Source organism: Scomber scombrus, chromosome 11 (genome assembly GCF_963691925.1).
Source record: "Scomber scombrus chromosome 11, fScoSco1.1, whole genome shotgun sequence".
In the NCBI taxonomy this organism is placed as follows: Eukaryota; Metazoa; Chordata; class Actinopteri; order Scombriformes; family Scombridae; genus Scomber; species Scomber scombrus.
In genome coordinates this window covers 18,936,352-18,963,145 of record NC_084980.1, presented here as the reverse complement: position 1 = coordinate 18,963,145, position 26,794 = coordinate 18,936,352, and the positions used below count along the sequence as shown (strand labels likewise).

The 26,794-nt window shown below is 36.9% G+C and overlaps 1 protein-coding gene across 1 annotated transcript; it reads left to right on the top strand.

The window, feature by feature from the left end:
* Window positions 1-4,200: 4,200 nt before the first annotated feature.
* Window positions 4,201-24,008, top strand: sntg1 (syntrophin, gamma 1). The gene is made up of 17 exons (XM_062429216.1): window positions 4,201-4,227; window positions 5,522-5,656; window positions 7,104-7,160; window positions 7,292-7,349; window positions 7,430-7,473; window positions 7,881-7,922; window positions 8,238-8,340; window positions 8,955-9,037; window positions 9,324-9,454; window positions 10,707-10,836; window positions 16,058-16,096; window positions 18,079-18,195; window positions 18,811-18,882; window positions 19,390-19,542; window positions 19,714-19,806; window positions 23,581-23,691; window positions 23,826-24,008. The coding sequence occupies exons 1-17, from the start codon at window positions 4,201-4,203 to the stop codon at window positions 24,006-24,008; spliced, it is 1,578 nt and encodes a 525-aa protein (XP_062285200.1).
* Window positions 24,009-26,794: the final 2,786 nt, after the last annotated feature.

Here is a 26,794-nt window from a genome sequence, read left to right as displayed (position 1 = left end):
TTAAATTCACTTTTTAAAAAGCAAAATACCCAATAATTTTCTGGTTGCAACTTCTTAAATGTGAGAATTATTCAACAAAATAATCAACCAGAATGGGCTCTTGGAACTTTTGATGGGCATTTTTTTTGGCATTTTGTACAAAAAACAATTAATTGAGTAAATTTGTTGTATTGTTGTGTTTTTGTTACCTTGGAATAAGCCTTTATATCTGCATAGGTAGTGGGTCTTCCTCCACAGAGCCCGTTATGTTGCACCGCCATGTTTCTACAGGAGCCCAGAACAGACAAACCAAACACTGACTCTAGAGAGGACCTTTCGCATATTTCGCTAGTTTTGCGGCCACTGCAGAATCTCGTACACGTCTGAAAGCTTTGTAATATTCAATTGGTTACAGTCTGTAACCTCCCTGCTAGATACTACTAAATCATACGCACTGCACCTTTAGAACAAAACAATCAAACTGAAGATATCACCTGCGATGGGGCTCGTCTATCATTTCATAGACAAAACAAGGAAACGTGTCAATTTTTCCTTTGCCACTTGTTTAAGAATCAATTATTGTTACTTAACTAATAACAATTTATAACAAGTAAAGTTCACATGGACATATATACTGTACATATACTGTATTATGTAGTTCCATGAAGATAAGAGTTGAATAATTCAGCATCCCCTCCAGATTTATGTAGATAAATCTGCAAATAGTCACAAATGTTTATTTTCCAAAAATAAAAGAAAAGGGGTCCAAAGAGCTTTCCAGATAACAGAATACATTTCTTTGTAGATTAAATAATCGTGATTAGTTTCTTACATTTTCTGTTATCCAGAGAAAGAGACTGCCTTTAAAAGATACAACTCAAAGAAAGGTGGACAGTTTTAACAACAGAGGAGGCTGACGGCTTATGACAGACACTTCATGTTTTCTATTGTGGCAGATCAAGTGGAATGATGTGAGCGTAATTATGTTGATGTTGATGTTTGGGATGCTGTAATATTTGAGTAACATAATATCTGACATCATTACAATCCATAATTAAAAGCTGCTCTCACCAGGCACATATGTTCCAGGTCACAGAACAAGTGAACATAAAGTAAGTGAAACCCATCTCCATCTCCAGGTAGTAAAACTACATTTGCTGAAACACTCTGCAGACAGTTGCTCCACCTGCGCAGCAAAGCAGCCATTCATCATCCTGTATGGGCCGCAGCTGTCCTCAGGTCTAAGAGATGGAGATGTCATGTTGCAATCTCCACATCATCCAGGCAATCTAAGTCTTTCTGACGCCTGCCATTGTGTCAAAGACGAGCATTATTTGAAAAAACACCGTTCGGAAAATTGGTTGGACTGAAAATATCTGATGGCGTGGTTGTAAAAGGAGTTACGCTGACTCAACTTAAATGGCACAAAAGGTTCCGCCTTTTTAATCTTTGGATTCTCACAGAAACAAGGGAAGTGCTCACATCTGACAGGATGGCGCAGGAGGGCACACGCAAAGACAAAGCGCTCATCTCAGAGCTGCCGACATATTTTATAGCTGACCACATGAATACATTCATTTTTAAATGAGGTCCACAAATGATGTCAGGGTTTCTCCTACATTCATTACACAGAAGTAGCTAATCTCTGACACAGTGTAGGGGCATGTGGAGAAAAGATGAGGACAAAAGATGTACTTTGCTAAATCTATAAACCACACATATATTGACATATTCTAAAAAACAATGTTATGTAATCCAGAAAATAATTGACAGCTTAATCAATCATGAAAATAATCATTAGTTGCAGCTCTAAACCAAATAATACTGTAATATGATGTATTTCACACTACATTGAAAATAATAGTGAACATATACTCAACTGCAAGTTTATAGGAAACACAGTTGCTAAAACTAATATTTAGTCTAGACTAGATATAAATGAGATGGAATATTATAAACACTTCTCAGTGTTAAACAGTACACATTTAACAGCAGCTCAAAGTGCAGCTTCCAAAATGATGATGAAGTTTCATCACATTATAACCTTCACAAAGGTTGAATTTATTACAGCATTGTTTCATTAGTTCTAATATTGAATACCTTTCTAATATTAAAGTGGTGACTCTGTGTTTGTCAACATACACTATCATAACTCCATAAATAGTAATCAGGACTTTATCTTGGTAGACTCATTGTGCAGCCCAACACAGCATAGTAACACAACTGTCATATAAATTCATCACGTGAAAGATAAAACCAAAATACAACACAGGGTTCCAGTTTCACATAATACACCCAAATACATGAGAAATCCAAGCTAAAAGCAAAATTGGAGTAAAAGTGCTAAAGGTTACCATTCAAGCGTCGATTAGCCTCAGGGAATGAATTTGTTGCCTGAGGAAAAGTTAATTTGATGATGATGACCTCACAGCTGGGAGTTTTGCTTGCACTTTAACAAAGTATTAATATTTTAGTGAATCTTTGTGTGTTTTCTGAAGGTCGGAGCTTTGCAGAATTTTTTACTATTTATTATTTCTTTTCGATACCCTGAATGACTCTGGTTGTCCTGCTCTCGCTCCAGATATGAGTGCAATTTGCAAGTTTCATTAAGGCTACTCTTAAAACCACAAGTCAATGATTTATCCATGACATGTGGCTTGAAATACATTACGTTTTTTAAAGCCTGAAGAACAATGATCATAGTGGAAGCACTACAGATCAACAAAAAGGTGGCACAGAGCCAACAATGCATACTAATGAGAAGGATATTTCAAGAGTGCCCTACTGGAACTTAATAAACACTCATTTGTGTTCGGCATATAAAATCCAAGAAAATGGAAGAATATGAGTTAATTGCATTTCGGCATATGTGCACAAGAATCCACAGGTTTTTACAAGTGAAGTATTCTTCATCACAGGCAGAGGAATGGAATTCACACTCGCTTTGACCAGGTTCTTATTTAGGAAGTAAAGCAGTGAATTGCATCTGATTCAACATCACACATAAATGCAGCATTTATATTGACATCACACTTATGCATGTCTATGGGAATGGTAGATTAGATCTTTTTAGTCATAGTCAGAAGCATTTAATCGACAATATTCATTCTTGTTTTTTTTCCATTTTATAACTTCAGTTTGTGTTTGTTTGTTTCAGCTCTTATTGGATCACCGCAGCTCCTCACCTGCGAGTGGATTTCAGAATGATACCTTAGCTTCATCTTCTTGTTACTGCAGCACATCCGCCTCTACAGACTAGCCTCATTCTGCTTTTCAACAGCAGCTCCACCAGGAATAATCCTCTCCCTGCCCCCTGCAACACCTACAGCCAGCCAGGAGAGGTGACAGCGGTGCATTCTCTCCCACCTCCACCCGAGTCTGACAGCCATGATTTGGGGAGGCCCTCTGCTACGGCTCAGATCTGGGATCAACTCACTGCTAGATGGCTAGATCTCAACATACAAAGAGCTGGGGGCCTTTCTATTGAGGTAAGCCTGCGAGACTCTCTGCAGCACAGGTTCTATAATTCAAGTGTGAGCCATTTTTTGTTCTGTACTCGTTTTGTACAGTCAAGTGGCAGTCATGTCTGCTGAAAACTGAGTAGGACTGGTTTATGCAAATGAGACGTGCTGCTTCTCTCACAACATTTCTTGAGACTACTTTTTTATCTGTCTGCATAGAGAAGTCAGATGATTTAAAAAGTATGTGTTATTTATTGGTGGTTTAACTCGTTTTTTTAAAACCACAGTAAAACTCAGGTAGTAGTGCTTTTACTGGGGCGTTTTCTCCACAGCTCCTCCGGCTGTGACTCAATTTTACACTCTCTCTGACAAGTCATCAGATATGGTAACACAGTTCATTTCTGGGAGCACTGGATTAGATATTGAAACATTTATTAGGATACTTGGTTTCTCACCTTTAGCTAATGAATTATTCATTGCTGCTTAATGGCCTCCAGTTTTCTCCCAAGATTGTTCAATGGGGTTTTTTTCCCCCTGAGCAGTTCAGTTAAGTCACATTGCAATGAAAAATCCTTTCTCTCCATCGTCTAAGTTATATACGAGAAAGGCAGGACCATAATGAAAACAGGCAGGCAGCTAACAATGGTAGTTTAAATCGGCTGTATAGTTTTGCTGCAGCGAGTCAGTCATATATTTGCCTCCACTGTCTAACTCAATCTTGTTTTTCTCCATTGCAGTATCCCTCACTGCATAGTAGCACATGGATTTCAAGACTTCAAATGAAGAGGTTGGTAGGATTCAATCAATGGCAGTGAATTGAGTGTGATTACAGAAAGTGCCTTGCGCATTTTCAATCGCCTGAAATGATTTAACATAGCAATATATCTGAGAGCACGTGGTTAGAAAGAGATGTCCTTGTTGCATATCTGGTGTTGTCGGCAGTGTAAATAGTCACGTGTGTGCTATCTGATCAAAGATGATGATGTAGATAATTGTGGAGGGGGATTAGGAGCAGAGAGTAATAGTGAAACATAAAATGGGATTAGAGATAAGACCAATTATGTACAATCCAAGCGCTACAACAGGTCAAACAATGCCTGACCACGTGAGACGCTGTCTGACCCAGCTATGTACAGTTATGGCACTGCTGCCCTCATTTTACTCAGCTAATGACTCTCACAGACGCACACACATTTCTTCAAATAATGTGAATTAATGTGCCCCTAATTTTATTTCTCATAGCTGCAGCTGCAGGCAGAGGCTCATTTCTTCACGTTCATCATTACGGGTGAAATATAATATGCTCCATAAACTGACTTTTGATTTAAGTTTGACCTACAGTTGGGATACTCTTTCTAAGAATAGCAACCACGCAGCGCTGACTTGTTAACTGATGACTGGCATATCCTGGGTGACAAGGATGCTGACATTGGTGGCTTTTTCTCGATTAGCAGTCTTGTCAGGTGAAGGTGCTTCTTTTATTTAGACCTTTTTAAGTCAAGGACAGGAGAGGCATTGCAATTAGCCAGGGATGGGGAAGGATAGCAGAATGCAAATTTATGCGGATTAGCATGTTGTAAATGGATCATTGGAAACACACACAGTCCTCACAGTCTGTCGTGTGATGCAAGGAAATTTAAATGTAGAGGGTTAAGCGTGATTCCAGCCGCTTAATTTTACTGGTTCATCCACCTTACAGTTAGAATAAATGAGATCATATAATTTGAGCAATGTTTTTTTCTCTTTCAACATGGATGTATACGAAGTGCAGCGATGACACAAAATCTTATCACAACTCACAAATAGCCGCTTGTCTTCTCATGTTGACAACCATCAATCAACAGTTTTCTCACGTTTTTTTTTAGGTTTTAATGTGTGTTTATTACTCAGAGAGCAGGTTACTTGTTCCAACATTAGCATTAACAAGGAAAGAAGTAACATTAAAACAACAGACATCTCCAAAATCTCCTAATTTCCTTGTTCATTCTTCAACGAGTATTCTCAATGACATTTCATTTCATGGCCATTTAATTTAGTCATGGGGGGATAAGGAATGATCTTATCTTTCTGACTGTTTGCAGACAAAGACTGGGATTTATTTGATGCAAGAAGGTAATGAGGAGCCGTTTAATATTCGACTACACTTGGCAAAAGATATTCTGACCATTCAAGAACAAGATGTCATCTGCGTGTCAGGAGAGCCTTTTTATTCAAGTGTAAGTAACCCAATCTGTCTCACTTGTTACTGAATGGCTACACTTAAAATAAATTGAAATCGATGCCACATAACTGAAGGTTACAGCACAAAGATACTCTGAATGTCTGCAGTAATGTCAAGTCTGTCAGAAAAATGGTAAATCATAAATTAAATGTTGCTATTAAATAGTGTTTCACCTTCTGGATCGTTTTGTATAGATTATCATCTTCGGGTCACACAGTTAAATTCACTGTTACTTTTTTTCTTTTTGAACTCCACTGAGCCCTCAAGTCAGTGACCTTTCCCAAAATAGCATTATTCATTTAATAACATAAAAAATCTTCAAAGACAAATGGGGGAAGCACTTGTTTTCTCAGGAACATAACAACTAATTAACAAAAAGTGCAAAGACATGGGTATGCTAATACAACTGGGTTTTTTTTCACCTTTGGTGACCAATTTAACTTTTACATTTAAAATATGGTGTGGATTTCTCACACACTGACATCATTAAATGTATTTAAAATGCAACATTACAGTCATGAGCTTCAATTTCACAACATGAAACTACACCTGTATACTATACAACAGACTACACCAAGCAATGAAAAAAAAACAATAAACAAAAACAATTATAGCATCAATACCTGGTTAAAAACAATGCAACGATCCATAGAGTATAATAGAAACATGGAAAGTGAATAAAATGCATGGCCAAAGCAAAATAAGTTAAAAAAAAGAATCTGTATATGTTGGTGATGACACTCTGTTGCAGTTGAGTGGTCGATAACAACAATATACTGTACATTTAAGGCTCTGTAATATGACAGAAATCATGATTTAAAAAACAACAACTGATGAATACATCTGTGTGCTAACAGAGTGCTAGACGATAAAGCATGTAACACCTCCTTAAACAACTCTTTTTCCCCCATTTATGTGTGTGCATTGGTTATATAACCTCTTCATGAGTTTTAGATGTGTTGGTAGGTGCATTTTTGAACTGTGGATAGAGCCAGTCCGAGTTTCCCCATTTCTCTAGTCTTTGCTAAGCTAAGCTAATTGCTTCTTGGCTGTAGCTGCATATTTACTTTCAGACATGAGTAGTATCAATCTTCTGGTAATAAATATGCTTCTAAACGGTATATTCCTATCATTAATTTAGTTGGTTTTTAATTACATGTTGTTCACAATTATTTATTTGTTCAACCAACATTAGAATGATAACGTTAAGATCACAATACATTTACACTAAAACAATAGTATTAACAATCAAAGAAAATATGTATGGTGATAGTTTTAAATCTAACAAGGATGTGTAAGTTCACTTTTTTTTTTGATTTTATCTTGCGTTATTTGGTCTGAGTTGTTATTATTTTATTGTGATTCAGTTTTATTTCTGACAGAAACTGCCCTCCCCTCTGGTTCAAAAACAAATTTCTTCCCTCTTACTGAATCTCTTCCAGGAGAGGACTGTAACGATCAGGAGGCAGACGATTGGAGGGTTTGGTCTGAGCATCAAGGTAATTTAGATCCCAACTGATTAGGCCGCTCCCCCCAACTTCTTTAAATTAAGTCTGAACAAGTGTTATTGATCGTTTTCCATCCGCTGTGTTTGTTTTGTGTTTGTGATACTTTTGAATTTGTCTCTCAGGGCGGAGCAGAGCATAACATCCCTGTTGTGATATCAAAAATATCAAAAGAACAAAAGGGTATATTACAATTTTTAGCCAAGTTTTTACATTTTTACTCTCCGATTGCATTTTCTATTAAAGTGATTTTCTGATTCCAGCTGAACTCTCTGGGCTGCTTTTCATTGGAGATGGCATCCTTCAGGTAAAATGCCAAAATCACACTTGCCTGTCTGCTCATCTCATCTTATTTTGAAAAATTAAACATATTGTATCTTTAATAATTCATGTGCCAAGTGCCCCCAAAACTGTGTTGGATAATTATGCGATTGTCTTACATTTGTAACATGAATTTTTGCAAAAAAAGAGAAGAAGAAAAAAAAAACATCCCCCCTGTTGTCTCGCTCATATGATGCAGAGAAAACATTTACAAGCTAGACAAGGATGTTCTGTATTCATAGCAACTGTGGATGTGACTCTCCTGTTTGCAGTTTTCAGTGCAGACGCCATAGCAGTTACTGTGCTTGCCTCATTAATCATTTTGAAGATAGAGCTACAGTGATATGATGCCAGCAGTATTATTTAGGGCAACTGTGTTACTGTTGTTTCTAGATAAATGGAATAAACGTGAGAAGCTATCGCCACGAGGAAGTGGTAAGCTGTCAGCTCATATCTCATATTTTCTTACACCGCAACAGCTCTTTCAACAGCTTATCTTGTCTCACTTTATGATTTGTATCTTTATGACATAAAAAAGCCAGTTTTTCTGTTTCATCCCTTTTTAAATGTGACTGCAAGAAATATGTGTATAAGGAGCATAACTTCAAGTCTGTAAATCCATTATCTTGGCTTTCCATTCTTAGCGAACATTGGCACACCTTGACTCATCACAGCAAACAATCAGCAGAAAATCGTAACGTTTGCAGCTCCTGCAAGTAAAAAAAAGATTCACTTGTTTTTACCTTCCAGGTCCAGGTTTTGAGAAATGCTGGTGAAGAAGTGACTCTTACTGTCTCGTTCCTAAAGAAGACTCCAGCTTTTCTGAAACTGCCCCTGTGTGAGGACTGCACATGTGAGAAACCTCTGCAGAGACCATACTTTTAAATTATATAATTGCCACTTTGAGCTAAATAATTAGACTTTTTATAGAAGAGGATAGAAAAGAGTATTTATAGCTGTTTCTGTTTAGGATTGGTTGTCCTGGTGACAACCAGCTTGAGACTGAAGACCCACTTTGAGAAAAATAAAAACATTAAATTCGGCAACATTTTTCTTGACAAGTACTAAATAAAGATGCTACTTTGCTAAAGAAAGAAAAATAAGAAAAGGAGGACACATTTCAAGCTAAACAAAAGATGCTTAAGGCTAAACTGAAAGACGTGACGTTGCTCATTGTGGTGCAATTGATTGCTCTTGCATGGGAAAGCTTCAGCCTGTCATCAGACATGAAAGCTTTTATAAAATCCTTTCATACACGTATATGGGCCAGGTTGACTGGCCATCCAACCAGCCAACTGAATACAAATTGGCACAGTGCAGAAGAACAAAGTAACACACTTGTGTTGATGTGTCTGTGATTCACTGCAGTCGTAAACCTTGAAATAGATAGTGGTAGATAGGTGTTTCTCTAAATTTTGAGGATTTATTTGGGTTTTCTTTTCCTGTGTGTCTCTGTCGTTCTTTCAGGTATTCCCAGTGACCAGAGTAGCGGGACCTCCTCCCCTCTGTGTGATAGTGGCCTGCACTTGAACTACCATCCTAACAACACGGTACTTGTTCATTAGCCTCTTCTTGACTGTCTGATTCTATAACTGTCCGTCTGTTACTATGCAGCAGTGTTCACATTGCCAGAAAGTTGTTTCCATGCAAGTGTCACTGCTCACTGAAAACCAGGGTGCTCTATTTATCTTTTAAGGAGGGTGATTGAGCTTTTTCTGCAGCTTGCAATCTCATCGCCTGCCTGAGACACATGCAAAAGCAGCGGCAGCAGCAGCAAGATGAATTGAATTGAAATGTGCGACAAGCTCCTCTAAATTGTGTTTAACACTTCTGCAGGACACGCTGTCCTGCTCGTCCTGGCCCACGTCCCCAGGGCTTCGCTGGGAGAAGAGATGGGTGGACCTACGCCTAATTCCACTGCTCCACTCACGCCTGTCACAGCACATGCCGGGCTCTGACGTCTGCAGGTGAGCTGCGGGACTTCATCTTGGATGGTCGGTGGCATCTGTTCGCACTCGCTGAGCTGGTGTCTCCCAATGAGACTCTACAGGATGTTGGTGCTGAGATCATTTAATGCTTGAGGAATATGAGCAGATTGCCATGCCCCATCTGTGAAAATATGCTTTTCTGCTATTTAGTGTATCCCTTTAAACACCATTTAAAATACAAATCAGGTCTGCAATAAAATGCACTTGTGCATCTTTCTACTGAACAGATATGTTGAATAGTGGATGCTTGATGTAAAAGCCATTAAGCTGTCAATAAATACATGTCCATCCTTGCTACACTGTGGTTGATAAAAAACAATAATCTTGTGCATTGAGCCTTAATGGACCACACTTGTGGTTTGGCATCTTTTAGCCCATTAACAGAAAAATGACAGAAGACATTTTTGAATTAAACAGCCATTTGCAGACATTGGTTTCAGTTTATTTTACAAATAAGAATGAAGAATATATTGCACTTAAATGATAGAGTTTACATTTATTCTGAGATTAAAAATAAATTCTTAATCTTGCAAACAGACTGAACGGTCCTTTTAGTAGCTTTTCTGGACGTTTCAGTTGTATCATACAAATTCATAACAACTTGGCAAACTCCATCTGCTGAAGAATGTGATATAATAGAAAGCTTTAGAACAGCTACTAAATTATTACTATTATTATTATTTTGGTCATGAAACAGTGAGTAAGCTCTGCTCAGAAAACTTGGTACATTTAAGGATGCTCAGACATACAAGATTTGACATTCAGCTGCTGAAAAGCATCCGTTTTCACATTTTTCATGTCACCACATCCGTGTTAGCTTGTAGTTTGTCCTACAGGTTTTATTTTCTACTAACATAAAAGCTCATAAAAGAAGTGTTTTTTTTAGCAGCCAGCAACATTCAATTCTCAGATGATTCCCAGAGCAAAGAACATTTTCTAAGAGTCTGCCTTGAGTTTTTCAAGCTGGCATGAAATGAAATGGAATAATGGCGTATGATAAAAGCTTTAACCCCCCCCCCCCTCTGGAAAAAAAGCTAAAGTTGAAGAAATTACACATTGCAAGCAAAGTTTCCAGTCTTTGAAAGTTGTTACTCATCTTCTACTGAAAAGAATGGAAACTAATGGCCTCCCGGAAGGTTTGAAATCCATCCAGATGTTTCTAGTATGTACTTAACTGGCAAGAAATTGCAAAATCAAGCATCAAAATCTGATCTTTTATATTCTGTTTTAGGAAAAATGCTTTCCAGGTCATAGCTGTGGATGGAGTTTGCAGTGGAGTTATACAGTTCCCCACAGCTGAAGACTGCTTGGACTGGCTTCAGGCATTAGCAAGCAACATTTCCAGTCTCACCAAGCACAATGTAAGTATGAAACAATAATACTTGTTAGCTCGCCTGCCTCTCGCAATCCCTCATGTAAACCAATAAGATATTGAGTCGGGTGTTAATGCAACAGACTTTCAGTTTGTGGATTGTCTAACGGTCCCTTTGCAAATGTCATGACATTAAGTAGACACATTTTAATGTCTTAACACCAAGAGTAAAGCACACACTTATTTCTAAGAGCCTGAGGTCACAGTAACATTGCTGGCACTGTGCTACACCCACTCCCTCCAGCTAAGCCGTGCACTTGTATTATTAATAAGTATAATTCAGGTAGCCTGCTGGTTAAGAGACATGATACATAACAGCAAAGTCGGCGGCTCGATTCCAGCAGTGGATCTCCGTAGCATGTCAGCCCCTCTCACTCTTTCCCTCGATGCGTGTCCACTTTCTCTTCTTACTATTAATGTAATAAAGGCACAAAAATGGCCTAAGAAACAAACATATATATAAAATTCATCATGATATATTATATAATAATGAAACCAAGAGAAAGTAAGAAATAACGATGCTGTTTTTTAAAATTTATTGTGAACATATGTTTCCAGCTGATGTGGAAAAGTGTGTTTCTCTGTTTCCAGTTGGGTGATGTTGCTTAGCAGGAGGGTTGGATACAAATACTGCTAACAAGCCCCATCATGCGTGGTGGCTCATACAAAACTGACACATTTATCAGCATGTGCTGTACAGTATAGGTGTACTTTTTAAAAATATTTCCATGCTTTACTGAAGAGATTTAAGAAAGCATAATCTGTTCGGTTAAGCCGCCATCTGGAAAGATGCAACCAGTCACTTTGCCACATGACATGGATACAGCATGGAGTGAGCAGCAGTGAAAGACAGGGATTTGTAATTATCATGTGTCCATTGGTGTGGCTGCATGAATGTATGTATGTGTGTGTATGTGTGTGTGTGTGAGAGTCTCCGGGGAATAATGGAGCCCTGGTTAATTGGAGTGGACGAAGTGAGGGGATGTACTAAACATAACACTGATGACTCACTGCTAGAATGGCCTCAACAATTGAAAGTGTAATTCTCACTCTGGCCTTGGCATTTACGAAGGTGTGTGATTGAGCTGTAACCCTGATGAATGAATATAGGATTTACAGACTCCTGCTGAAAGAATGCTACTGTGTATATTGTGATTTTAAAATGGCTGAAGCTTTAAAACATGTATTTCTTACCTGTCAAAATCTAAAATTGTCTGTTTTTTAAAGAGTAGATCAGCTATTATCACCTGGATTTTATGTTTCCTGCATCATTCTCATTTGATGCTCTGGATTTTATGTGCACTGCAGTTTACAATAAACAAGTTTCCCCTCGTGTAGAGGGCAGATCACAATATGCTTCCTGTAATAAAAAAGTGAATTCAAAAATGAATCGAAAATTCAAAAGAGCTGTTGTCCCTTTAGCCAAAAACAACAGGTATAATAACGCTTTTATATCTTCTGCCATCTCTCAACTAAACTCTGTGGGGAAAACGTAACAAGAGCTAATACTGTAAATGAAAGTAGATGATAGTGTGTGTATGAGTACTTAATTAATCACAATGGGAAATGGCTGTGTGACATTAGCACACTCCAAGAGCTTAATAAGAAACAAAACATGCAAAACACAACTAAATCTTAACTAGAAAATTGACACTTAAACTCTCAATATATACACCAATAGTAATATTAGTAATATAATATTCTGTATATAATATAATATAATATAATATAATATATACTCTCTTGTATTGATATGGCAAGGTGCTCATTTGGCCTGCATAGTTCAATATTGGAAATAACTACACAGTGAACCTACTGTATGAGTTATGTAGAGGCAGGTACAGTAAAGATATTCATAATACAATAATATAAAACACAGAAAAGCAGCAACCTTGCTGGAACCAGCAAATGTTAATAGAGGATACAAACTGTACATTGTACATTATTTTCTTAATTTAACATTTTAAATAGTCTTAACTTGCTTTCCTGTTGTTTACACTCATTTTTACATTGTATTTAGATGGTTTGTTTATGTGCTTTGTATTTTTATTTCACTGCTGCAAAACCAATTGCCCTTTAGGGACAAATAAAGTGATTTATTGACTGATTGATTATGCTGCATCCCAAAAATCTTTAAAAAATATAAAACTACAGAGTGTATTTGCAGGGTTTTTACCTTTGAATTTCCTTCTGTTTTTAATAGTCAATGTAAATATCAGTAGATGGACTGTAGGAAATGAAACATGAAAATAAATGTACCTTAACCTTGGAAAATGCTGCAGCACAAACACCTACAAACATGATAATATTCAAGGATTTAATATTGAGTTGGACCTTCTTTTGCTTGCAGAGTAGCTTCAGTTTGCCTTGAATAGCTGTCACACACCTGAAGTGTTTGTTGTCAAATATTGAACCATTCATCAGAAGAAAAAAAAATGCACCCACTCTGCGCTCTAGAAACTCCCATAAAGGTTGGGTGATGTTCAGGTCTAGTGACTGGGGAGGTCATGATCCCAGTGTTCATGAAGCCACACTTGAATTTGTTTAGTGGTGCATTTGAAGGCGTCATTGAATGAAGGATGGGTAAATTATGCTGGAAAGTATTTGCACCATTGATCCTAACGACTCCCACTGGATGGCTTCACAACAGATCCACTGATATTAAAGGCTGCAGGTTTCCTTTTCTTTCCGAAGTTGATTGTGAATTAATCCAGATGTAAAAATTACATTAAAATATCTCATTACTCATTACTATTTTCTTTAGGGATGCTGCTCGGTGCACCAGGTGTCTTTGTGCCTTAAATATAAGTGGTTTCTGAAATGAAGCTTTTTTTCCAGCAAAGCTCAGCCTGAACACTTTGTGCTAAGAGTCACAGAGGTGTTGTTCAATTCTCTGGCAATTTCCGGGGCTTTACTTCAGTGGCATTTAGCGGCTCTTCAGTTAAGTGGTTGTGTGTACCCTCCAGTGAGCTTTGAATTGTGATCACTGCTTGTATTTATTAGCATATTTTTTTCACATTTGGTTTATGTCATAATTGTTTTAGAGATAATTTACATCAGCAGTTTAAATAATTCAGCTGTTCTTGTGACTGATGCATTTGTAATTTCGACGTGCAACTCATTTGGCCTTTTCAAAGCTCAATTTGTTGCTCTGTTAGTTGCACTGTAAGTGGAATTTATTCTCTCAGACACTAAACAGAACAACTCAGTGCAGGTAAATCGTTCAGTTAAGTTCATTTGTCACATGTAATCATTTAAGGTACAATCACACTGAGGTGATGAGGTGATGAGGTGAAACAACTGGTTAAATACTGAAACTAAAGGCAAACAAGTATTAGTACGTTTCAAAAACAAGTACTCATTAAGAAAGAAAGTGCCTGTTAGAATTTATTTAGTATTTATTGTTTGTTTTTTGTATTGTGTCACAGTTAGCTAAACTATGGCTATTTTTCATTTTTAGCCTCTTGACAGGTTTTTTATAGTTACCTTAAAAAGAAAGAATACAACTTTAAAAAGTTGCAGCATGCAGTGTAATAACAAAAAGAGAATATTCATGTTAGTAAAAATATTCTATAAGTTCTCATAACTATATGCACATTTACAACACATGTCATTTTTACATTTATTTGATAACATATTTAAAGCATATTCATATTATAAAATATTAAAATAGTACAATATTTATCTCTAAATTGCATAAAATTCAGACAACAAAAAAAGATGTGACAGTGGTTAAGAAGGACCTCCCCTCAACTTAAGGAGAGAATCAAACAAACAAATAAATAAGGGCAAAACATGAATAATGAATGAAACATAATTTAGAAAAATTCAAAGAAAAATAAATGACAACAAAAGCACACAAAATGAACAGAAAAGATAACCGATCAGTACAGAGAAAAGAGCTCGTTCAAAAGATGACAAGCTCTTGACAACTTTATATTGCATTATATTACAAATCACAGTGCAACACATGAACTGAAGTGCAGGATACTTGTTATGTTACCTTGTCACGAATGATAAAAGATGGGATGTACAGATGGGTGTGTGGGTGTTTCTATGTCACAACTATAACATACTGCAGGCATACAAATATACAGTATGAATAGGATATATGTGAACCGTATGAAGGGGTACATCACAATGCATAGTAGGAAATATACATATGTATATAACAGTATAGAAACATGAGATATCAGCAGTGGATAGAGCTTGAAAAGAAAGGTGAAACTGACTATAGCTGTTACGTAAATGTAAAAGTACAACTTTTCTCTCTAAATTCCTGCGAAAAAGAAATACAAAGACTCCCAAAGTGGAAATACCCAAATCAGGTGTCAGCATATAGAACTGTGTTGGCACTTGAGTAAGTGTTGTTTGTTATTGCGGGTACTTCCCATCTCTGGGGAATCCACAATCTCAGGTGAAAGTTTCCCCAGTTTGTATTTTTAGACATGAAAAGGTGCATGATTTGTTGTATAATTTAAGAAGAAGAAGCCACAGCCTTTCCTAATATGTGTTTAGAGTTTGGTGAGACCTGCAGTGATTGTTACTGCTCACAACAACTCACAACCGAGATCTGAACAAACCCACTGTCACTGCTCTCTACGCGTTGACAGCTATGTGGCTGTTTTTCGTTTCGGCTCTTCTGAAACAAAAAAACAAAAAAAACATTGTTTCCTCTTATTTCCTGTCTCGGCCCAAACTTCAGGAACATCTCAAAATAAGCAGCTGTGACTGTTTCTTGCCTCTGTAGCAGGACAGTAGCTGGTGTGAATTACTTAATTTGGTGTTCTGCTGCTAAGAAAGAGTTCTATTGATGGTATAGTGTGGATTAGGAGCGACTGATACCTGTGATCTGAGCAGAATGGTTCAATTTAAAGCCTGACTGCTCTCTCAGTAGTTTCCCGCTTTTATTACCAAACAAAAAAGGGATTTTTTTTAATGGATTTTTTTTTGTTAGGGAAGAGCCTTGGGTCCTCGTGGAAATGACTATCTGTCTCATTTTGTAATTTGCATACATCAATGAAGTAGGTCTAACCTTATTCCTTCAGTGCTGTGGTGAACATGTTAGTGTGGATACTGTGATTCATTGTTTGTTCTTTGAAGGATCATCAGCCTGATTGTGAGGCCCTACTGGGTCCCAGACATATTTAACATGATTGTTAGCAGGACATGTTTTAACAACTTATTGATGTTCTTGTTAAATTCAACAGGTGAAGAAGATTAACCGAAATTTTCCAGTTAACCAGCAGGTAAGTTGTTTGTATTGGCAGCTCCTTCTGCGTATTTAGATTGTCTTTGCAATAAAAATGTGCTTTAGCTGACTTTAATTTGTGTTTCTTTCATTTTTTTAATCCCTATCTTAAAAATCTAACCAGGTCAGTCAGTCAGAAAGGACACAGCCTCCTCTTGCCAGCTATTGCAACACAAGGAGAGTGTTTGCATCATTAAGATCTTTCCACTGAGAAATGATCAGAAAACAACTTTGGTGCCTTCAGTCAGTTAATTTGAATATTTATTCAGTTGCTGGTTTCTGCCTCACGAAAAAATGTGAATTCACTTGACAATTAATTTAAGAAATTAAACAGTGATGCGACTGCTTGTCCTGAATCTTTCACTCGCTTGTTTTGCCATCCGTCAAGAAAACTCCAAACAGAAAGCAAGCAAACACTTTACTTGGTTTGCAATCACGGTGACTTTAATGAGTAGTGATGGTGGAATGCAGTCCATGCCTAAAATCACTTCTCAGAACATTTGCAGCAGTCGCTTTGTTTTCTTTTTCTTCATCTCCCTGTTGGTCTAAACTCCTTTTTCCCTCTTCTGAATACTTTATATCTTTTGCCTAGATGAAGATACTGTGACACCATAGAGATTTGTTTTCCATAACATTTATACTGTTGTAGCTACCCCTTACAACCCACTGTGGGCATTGTTACAAGTTGACAAGCAGGACTGCTGTATGGTGTTATTCTTGTTATTATGGTGCTTTTGTTTAAGGCTTTTGCATCTAATTTGCTGGACAAACAGTTTTTTTCTGTAACTTTAAATATTCACGAGTAGACAAGCAACAAAGTTAAAATAAGGGGAAAAACATCCTTGGTAAGTTGCTTTATTTGGCATTTATAAGCCAGACATAAACAGTTAATAAATGGTTTAAAACACACTATAATGCAGTTATATAAGCAGATGTAAGTGTTTATTAATGAGTTCATCAACAACTATAACTCCTCCTGTGGGAGGGTAAGTGGAGGCTGGTGTATAAATAGATAATTAATGACAATATAATGAAACACAGTTGTTATAATATAAAATATGTCTATAAAATGTTAGTTGTTGACAAATATTATAAATGAATAAACCCTTAAAATGTCCTTATATCTTATAACTACAGTGTAGTGTGTTATAAACCATAAATGAACGGATGTGCACTGCTTATAAAAACATGGGAACTTAAAATAAACTGGTGTTATTTATGAAGAGGTTAATACTCTTAAACTCGTGAGGGTTTGCTTTGAACAGATTTGATTGACAGTGCTGATAATGTAAGCAAATAGCCCCACAACTGTGATCACATTTTGATTTTAAATCCTGCTGAATCCTGATTGGTGCACAGTACATGGATTCGGAAATCTCATGTGAAATAGCCACAAAACCTGGTTCTAATCTGATAGGAAGAATCAATACTGATACCTGTAATATGTAAGGGATAGCCATGTGCCATGATCTTGTGAAGGCATTTTAACTACCATACTGTTTATGCTAAAACACAAGACAAGTTTTAAATGGTAACTAACAAATACTTAATATGTGAATTCTTTAAACTGACACAGTGATCGCGGCTGCACACATGCACACAACAGCAGCACAGAAGCAAATAATGCAGCGTTAAGAAGAAATGTAATTTGCCCTAAACATGATCCAATGTGGGACGGATGCAGTTTTTTGGTATCTGTCCAATTGATGGTAGCATCAATACTCAAAGCAAGACTTTTGGCATCGATCTGCCCACTCTTTCCAAAACTGTTGTAACTTTGGCAGAATATGTTGTATAGTCAGGACTACATTGTAACCTTTACGCAGTTTCTCAACTGATTTCACAGTAAAAAACGCTAAATCGTGATATGAAATCAGTTTTTCAATAACCTCAACCACTAATTTCAACTTTTATTCTCTGTTATCACACGCCACATCCCTGGTGTCCATCTCTGTTTTGTTTTCCCTTTCCATACTGCAGATTATCTACATGGGCTGGGTTGACGAGAAGGAGCAGGACTCCGTTCAGGACCGAATGTATTCACCAAAGTTCCTCGCTTTGAGGGGTTCCTCCCTCTTCAAGTTTTCAGCTCCCCCTGTAAGTTTCCTCAAATTATCCTCATTTGTTTTACACCAGATTCCCCGTTAAACCATCAAACTTCTTTGTTTGCGGTCGTCGTTCCACCCAACAGGGGATTTGTCATTTGATGTTAATGTATTGTTGAGGGAGAGAATGCCTTCCTGCAAGGGAAAGAGAAGGAAACTGCTCACTAGTGATCATTTGTGTTGCATTGATGATGATCATTAAATCTGTTTACATTCTGCCAGCCACTTAAGTGATTATGACAAGAGGGATACGTTGTCGATGGTACTGGAGATAGTAAAAGATTGATAGATAACTTAAATTGCCTGCTCAGCTTGGATGTGCTGATATAAATGGAATATGCTAATGTGAGTGGAGAATGGAATATAGGAACCTGCTTGTACATCACGGCAAGCTTATTTATTTCTAAAGACTGCTACCTATGAGGGATACTTCCCCTCAAGCAGCAACATGACAGCTTTGAATCCAATAATCATTTATCAATAATTGAATGAAATTTGAAAATATTTACAAATGAGCCACTTTTAGGTACAGTTCTTCTGCTTACTATCACTTCTTTAAATTATTCACCAAATGTATTCAAACATAAAATATTTGTGACATTTTCAGGTGACAACATGGGATTGGACCAGAGCAGAGAAAAGCTTTACTGTGTACGAGATAATGTGCAAGATTTTAAAGGTAAGGCAGCCTTTCCTTGAGCATTAAGAGAAGCATCCTTTACACTAGTTATACTGAGAGAAAATGAAGTAGAAAACACAATCTGAGGATTTCATTTACATAACTCACTTATTTATTTGCATGTGTTTTTCTCCAGTAACCTTGTATGGAGAGAATCTATCTGCAATTCATTATCTAGAAATGTAATGTGGCAAATTTAATTCATCTAGATTCACATATCAAATCAGATGTAAGTTGACCTTGTACTATGGCACTGTGCCATCAGGGTTATGTAATTCTATAAAACGCTGCATGAGAGTTGTCTGGTTCTGCATATATATATGCATTATCCTCATATAAGTGTTGGGGATGCAATGTACAAGGATTCAAGAGCTCTTAAGACCACACTCTCTTGTCAAAGTAAAGTAGCAGCTCAGTGCCAGAGGAAACTGCATTGCTGTTGTTATCTCTACGTCACTTTGCCCATCTGTACCTGATCAGCATGGCAGCCGCACTGTGTTATCTTAGGATAATGACATCCTGGATAAGAGGAAGCACTGCTTCAGCGTCCAGACGGAGAGCGGGGAGGACATGTTCTTCAGCGTGGAGCTGGAGTGCGAGCTGCTGATCTGGGAAAAGGCTTTTCAGATGGCCACTTTCCTGGAGGTGGAGAGGATACAGGTCCGCACCTGAACAGTAGGCAACGTGCAGGGAATTGTGATGATTTTAATCAAGCGGGAGGTTTCAGCTCAGTTGTTTTGGTACAAAGATTGATAATGCCCCTATGACATTTCCAGCAGAGCAGAAGAGGCTTTTGTGTCTTTGTATAACATCTTGTTCTCTTTTCCATAGTGTAAAACATATGCCTGTATCATGGAGAGCCACCTCATGGGACTTACAATTGACTTCAGCATGGGGTTTGTGTGCTTTGATGCTGCTTCAAAGGTGAGTGTATCATCAATAAAAATATGGAAAACAGATCCTTTCAGTGGGTTATTTCAAACAACTGTAATTCACACAATGTGATGAAACTAATCACCTTCCCTTTTCTTTTTTGGTGCTGCTAACTTATTCTGCACCGTGTGCATTTTGGGAATATGAGTATATTTGCTTTGACAGCTTTTTCCCCCAAGCTCAAACCTCTCACTTCTGCCTGCAGTTCATTTTGGCCTTTCCCCAGCTCTGAGAGCCATGCAGACGACTCCGCTGGTGCACATTATGTTGATGAGCAGGACACAAGCGCTGCCATATTGTTCTCTAAGATTTTGGCCCTAATTCCTGCAATGTGAAGCAACAATGTCCCCCAAGGATGCTACACATGTTGCCAGTGTATTGTTTACAGAGAGAAATGCACAAAACACAATCCATATGTAAACTGCAATTTCAGACAATACAAGCGGTGGGATTACTCCATAATTAAAAGTTGCTACTGGCAAATTTCAAAAACCCGTGTTCGAATTAGTTTCAATCAGAAAGAGAACAAATATAACACTGTAAGACAAGTTGAGCTGCTGTTTGCTGGCTCAGGATTAGATGTTACACCATGGCTCTAATTTTGTACATAGAACAGAAGTGATAGACCCAAGGTATCCACTGTACCATATTTACAGTGTATAAAATGTATTCAACTTTTCCCTTCCTGATACTGATCCTTAAACTCTAGATATCTGCCACTACCAATCTCAAAGTCTCTCTATGTTGTATATTTAAAATATGTTTAATGCTTCCTCCAAGCATGGAACTCACTGGGCTCAATCTAATGTTTGAAAAAAAGACTAAATAAAATCTTTTAAAAAAGAAGAAAATAGAACAGCAATGCAACTAAATAAACTAAAAAGGAAATAAAGGAGTAAAAAAGGAGAAAATAAAGTAAATCAAGTCCGCCATGGATGGAAAATATGGTTTTGTCTCCTATTTTTAATCTACAAGGTGCTTAATGAGGAGTTGTCACATTTCATCAAGTTGAGTGATTTTTTTGGGTTCTGAATGTAAGGTGTTAATTAAGTCATCCAGAAACATCTGAACTTAATGTATTTTAACACATAACTTCTTAACTATAAGTGGATGTGTTCATACACCATCAATGTTTTCTTAGTTTTCTTTTATATCTGTATTTGCACAAATTAATAAGAGGAAAATATGGAAATCCTACATGGGATTCAACAAACTCTCAGCCTGATGAAAGTCACCTGTTCATGAAGAGATGTGCGTTTGTGAGATACGATCATTAGTATAATCCATGTCCCTAAAGATAACTTGTTCTGCTCCGTTTGTGAGCAAGTTTCATTTGCAAAAAGTTCCCAAATAGTAAAAACACTGCTTCAAGTCCTGCTTTCAGAAATAAAAGATAAGAAATTTAGGAGGATTAGTAAGAGACATGAAACAATTAGAAAGTATGAATCCAGTTAACATGTCATCAGTACAGCTCTGCACTGACACAGAAATAAAGAGGGAATGATTTGATGTGTTAGATGGGTAAAACCTTGCTCTACAATTCTATAAAAAACATCCTTCTAAAGCAAAGATGTGATGGAGGCAGTTATGTGCCAATCACAGAGATATAAGAGGAGAATATTATAGTCTACAGGTGATGTTACACTGTCAGCTGCAACACAACATGATACTGGATAGAGACCTGCAGAGAGACACAGGGGCAGCTGTCGGATTGAGAGAAGTTTCCTAGCAACGACTGAAATGTAGAAGTTGTTCCGCCAAAAGATACCAATAAAAATCATAAAATCTAAATTGGCAACCATGTTGATGATAGCATGGTAAACAGAATATTCATTCTGCAATAAGTTTGTCTTAATTATAGATACATTTTTTTGGGTCAATTTAAGTATGGTATTTAAACTCCAAATTAATTCAAATTAAGGCATTATAATTTTAAATCAAACAAGTGTTTCTCCACTGTGAAGAAAGGCAGAGATGATCTATTCATTCACTTACCATAAATGTTCTTAAATGACTCCTACACACAATTTAAGTACATTTCCATACATGCTGTTTGTGAATGAGGCCGTTTGTTTTTAGATATGCACATATTATTATATATTTGTTGTTGACAGATAATGAAATTGTGTTGTTATAATGCATGAACCGCAGTTCAGTTCTGCAACGTTGTCCAGGATAAGTGGATATAGGATGATGGATGTATGGATAAAGAATTTGTTCATTAAATCAATGTAAGACATAAAGTATATAAAGCACAGCATTTTTGTACATCAAAAGATCATTTTCCATTGAGCAGAAGAGTTAATCAGTAGAGACTCAGGTGCAGGTAGGAAGCTCTGACACCTGAGACTCGAGAGTCTGTTGCTGAATTAATGAACTGAAGTGAGAAACAAACAGCACGCAAATGTGAAAAAGTTCATGTGACCTTAAAAGTTATCTGCATTATAAATTAAAGCAGTCTTGCTATTATCGGTGGCTGATACTGCAAAATATCATCTAATCTGATGCCAAATAATACACGGGCAAGTAACATCAATATTAATACCAGCACCAATAATTTTCATTATTAAGACCAGCTTATATTACATCATGCAGGAGAGAGCCATGTGTCATGATCTGAGGTGAATGAATCATTATTATGCTGCTTTTAAACACATTTTCATAACCAACCTGCCAAACATTAGACATTTTTTTGTTTTAAAACACAATGCTTATTGTGGGAATCCTGAGTTAACAGGGTGATTACTCTACATATAACAGCGGCAAAGAAAAGAAAACATAATCATACATATAATGAGAAGAGTGTTCATGTACCCCAGAGTGTGATTGAATGTCCGGTGTATCCAATTTCATTTTGTATTGATGCAATTGACGCTTGTGTTGACACTCAAAACAATAATGTTGTTGCTTTAGGTGTACACCCGCCCACCACTACTGGATATAACTTTCTGATCTACTGTATTGTCTACGATGACACATAAATGCACCAGATTGGCAGAATATATGAATCGTCTCATGCTGTGAGCCACATTCGCATGGGGGGGAAAGCAACTTTATATATAAGATATATAAATAAAACGGAACACTGCAGAGTCTCATGGGAGTTTTGTCTTATGAGGAAACAAAATGAACATGAAGGACATGATACAGATCTGATATTAAGTGCTTGTGATTGACATGAAGGAGATAATGATATCATCACCCTCTGCTGAGGTGAGCAGTGTCAGACTGCTTGAAGTTGAAGAGGTGATACTCTGAATTTCTGCGCTGATTTTTAAGATGAGAAAGAAATGTTAAAAACATGGGATTCTGGCGTATGATTGATTCAACATTTTTTCTCTTCATATTTTTAATCATATTTGTATTATAGTAATTATTACATTGGCAGTATCTACTTACAGTACCAGATACATATCCATATGAATTATGTGGCCAGCTGTCTGGAATCTGATTATCTTTGCAGTTCACTGCACAGCTTCTTTTGTTTATTCCTCTCAACACTAATTGAATCACTGAAGCTCTGCTGCTATTTCAGGTGAAATTGCTGCAGCTTCATAAATTTCCCAATGGCAAAAATAACATATTTATATCTCACAACTGACTGACAGCCCCATTTCTCACTAGATCCACATTGATTTTTAGTATGGGTTATACATAAAATAATGACACAAGTAGGAATTCACTAATTATATTTCAGCATATAAAGATATATAGTTGAATTGTTGTTGTTTAAAGTTTAAATTCTTGTTGATTTCTACATTTCAGGCAGTGTTGTGGAGATACAAGTTCTCCCAACTAAAAGGATCATCTGATGATGGGAAAAGCAAGATCAAGTTTTTATTCCAAAATCAAGACTCCAAATCTATCGAAGCAAAGGTAATTTACTCTGAGAGGTGTTTAATACTGCATGTCAAAGGAGATGTTACTCAACAAGAATCCCAAAGCAACAAGGTTCAAGAAAAACATATTAATCCTCATGTGACTGTGTATTGATTTTTTTACTCTTTCAGGAGCTGGAGTTCTCAAACCTCTTTGCTGTGCTTCACTGTATTCATGCTTTTTTTGCTGCCAAAGTTGCTTGCCTGGACCCGATGTTTGTGGAGAGCCAAGGCAACGCGACTACCACAGGGATTCCTTCACTTTCCAGCATCTCATGTAATTCACAGACACCTAAACTGAAATACGCTACTTGACAGGTGCTGCTCTCTCCAGAGCCCCTCTAACTTAGTCATGACCGTGGCCTAAAATAGAGGACAGGAGAACTGGAAAAACAACGTTATGACATTATGGAGGACAGCTGTACACAGTGAAGGAACTCCTCAGGAGCAACATACTTGATATTTCTGAAGAAACATTTGGTTTCTGGACCTAAAACATGAAGCTCCACTAACGTCACAGAAAGACTCGATGGACACAAAATGTGTGATTCAAAAAATATTTTTAAATGAATTTGTCCTCTTGATCCTCAGACATCCTTATTATTGACACACCACAAAGAAAAACACAGTTCTTTTCCCAAGGTAGTCTGCTTTTTTATTTCATTTTATTGAAGTGATTTGGAGTTTAAACCACATCTTAGCCTTTTTTTCACATCAGCCGGTATCACTTGAACTTCTGCAAGGACATTTATGGACACTGGATATGTAAAAGATTGTAAGACGCTCTCTGTATTTCTCTTACCTGCATACAAATGCCAGTTAGCAGTAGAATTTATATTCCACTGAAGCCTAATAAGAGTCCAACTAAAAGCTAAATAGCATCATCAATCAGATCTTGCAATACAGAATTCAACAATATTTAATTAGACAAAGGATTGCTGATAGCATTGGCAGATCAAATGAATGTTTTAGATCATTGTGTGTACATATATATATTGAGTAAACTCACTTCTTTTTCTCTGTATATGATGTAAACCCACCTGTGAGGTCAGAATTTGCACATTTCCTGGATTACTGGATAGAAAGGCTCATGAAAGCTGTATGAAAGCGTAGAGTTTATTATATGGACTGAATATTGACACTTTGATAATCAGGTTCACCATCCACTCTAACATAATTTGACATTACCACATGATCTACAAACATGATTAGGAAAGTAGACGCCTTCCATGATGTTTTATAGCTTTTTTTTCTCCTCCAAAACTTGATTATGTAAATAAACACTGACATTCAAATGAACTCTGAAGAATTATGAATAATGGCGATTACTTGAGGGATTACTTGTAGGGATTAGGGCATTTGTTAATTTGATGTGCGCCAGAGAGAAGTAGGTAGATAGCTCATAACCTAGTGCTCTCTTCATTGTTTACTCTATGGACCAATTTAGAAAGAAAAAAAAAATCAGCTATGGTGTATTTTTTGGAATATTTTATCTTTTTTGACTTGACAGCTTGTAAATATGATTAAAAGGTTTTCATTGACAACGTGAAAACAAACCGCAAGGAAAATAGAAATATGTGTAGCATAATGGCCTCTAAAGGTTTGAGATGCCCCTTTAAACTACTCTGTACTAAACAATTTATGAAATGCTGCAGAGTGATGACTAAACATATTCGAAAAGAGTTCAAGTTCAGGTCAATTAGCACAATTAATCATGCTCTTACCTTCCATTTTAGAAGTAGAGTCCAAACAGAGGAGGCCCATGGGTAAACTCTAGAGGGAAGCAAATTAAAATGGGGTCAATAAAGTGCTTCGTACTGTGCGGGCTTGTTAAGCTGACACGAGTGTCTGAGGGAGACTAATGGTGGTGCAGTCTATGCAAAGAAAGTCTGAGTGAGGCTTTTGTGCTTTAAGATTATCTCGGTCGCATACCCTTATAAACACAGGATCTAGAGTGTGAGGTTTATTTTATTTTTTGCAGATGTTTTATTAACAAATATGCTGTGTAATGAATTAATAAATGAGACCTTTTGTAACATGGCTCACTTGTGGTCTGCTTTATTGTTCATCTACAGTTCACTCGTCATGATGAGTCCAGGTGTGCTGTGAGAATATTAAAATTGTTTTTGACTGGACTGGACAAAAATGTGTTATTATTTCTCTGCTGAAATTGTGATGTTTTTCATAGTCAGACTAATTTGTGGGGGAATGCATTATTATCATCAAGAGTGTGGTTTGGTTTGAACTTTGGTAGGGACATTTTTTGTCAGACAGCTTCTCTCTCTCTCTCTCTCTCTCTTTTCTCTTTCATAGGCACATGTGCGCACACACAGAGTCAGAGACTCTGTGACATGCTTGAAACCAGACTAGTATGATTTTTTCTATTTTATTTTATTGATAGACTACTTAACTATAAATGTGTGACCAAAATTTTGGTTTAAAATTAACATGAGACTGTCACAATAAATGTACAGATACCTGTTGGTAATGTGCTGTTCTGAAACTCGCTGCTGTAAGGTTTTCAAACCTCACCTGAGATTCTGTGCTTTTTTCAGTTTGTGGATTTGGGTGACAAAAAATAACTTTTTCTTAAATAACTTTAAATCATATCAAAAACCTGAAAAACTCCTGAACTTACGACTAGAACTTTCTCTGTGATGTCAGAGCTCTCCTGAGAGGCTTTTATGGTAAGGAAACATTAACTCTGATGCTGAAATGTGAAGGGGATAATATACATAGATTTATTTGCACATGCATTTGTTTTTTCTGTGTAGATACAATCCTGTTTGCTTGTTCCTGATCATATGAGCAAAGTTAAAACTGCAACAAGTAACTACAAGTCATGTGAGTAAAGTTTATGTTTTTGACCATATTCACACAGCCTGTCACTAACTCTAGGGAACTCACTGATAGGTCAGCACAATCGTTACAGGGGCTTTACTTTTCAATTTCACACATGAGGTTTGGTTCACTTGTGAAAAAGAGTACAACTCTGTGAAAACTGTTTAAGGTCCTCTGTGGTTCTTGAAGGAACTTTATATTTTAAAAACCTGATGATGTCCTCAAAGTTATCTCAGTTTGGGCTTCAATTGAACCTAAAA

Coding starts and splice junctions, on each gene's coding strand:
- sntg1 (XM_062429216.1), top strand. CDS start 4,201: ATGGATTTCAAGACTTCAAATGAAGAG. Junction 19,807..23,580: donor GCTTTGATGCTGCTTCAAAG/GTGAGTGTATCA, acceptor TCTACATTTCAG/GCAGTGTTGTGGAGATACAA. Junction 23,692..23,825: donor CCAAATCTATCGAAGCAAAG/GTAATTTACTCT, acceptor TTACTCTTTCAG/GAGCTGGAGTTCTCAAACCT.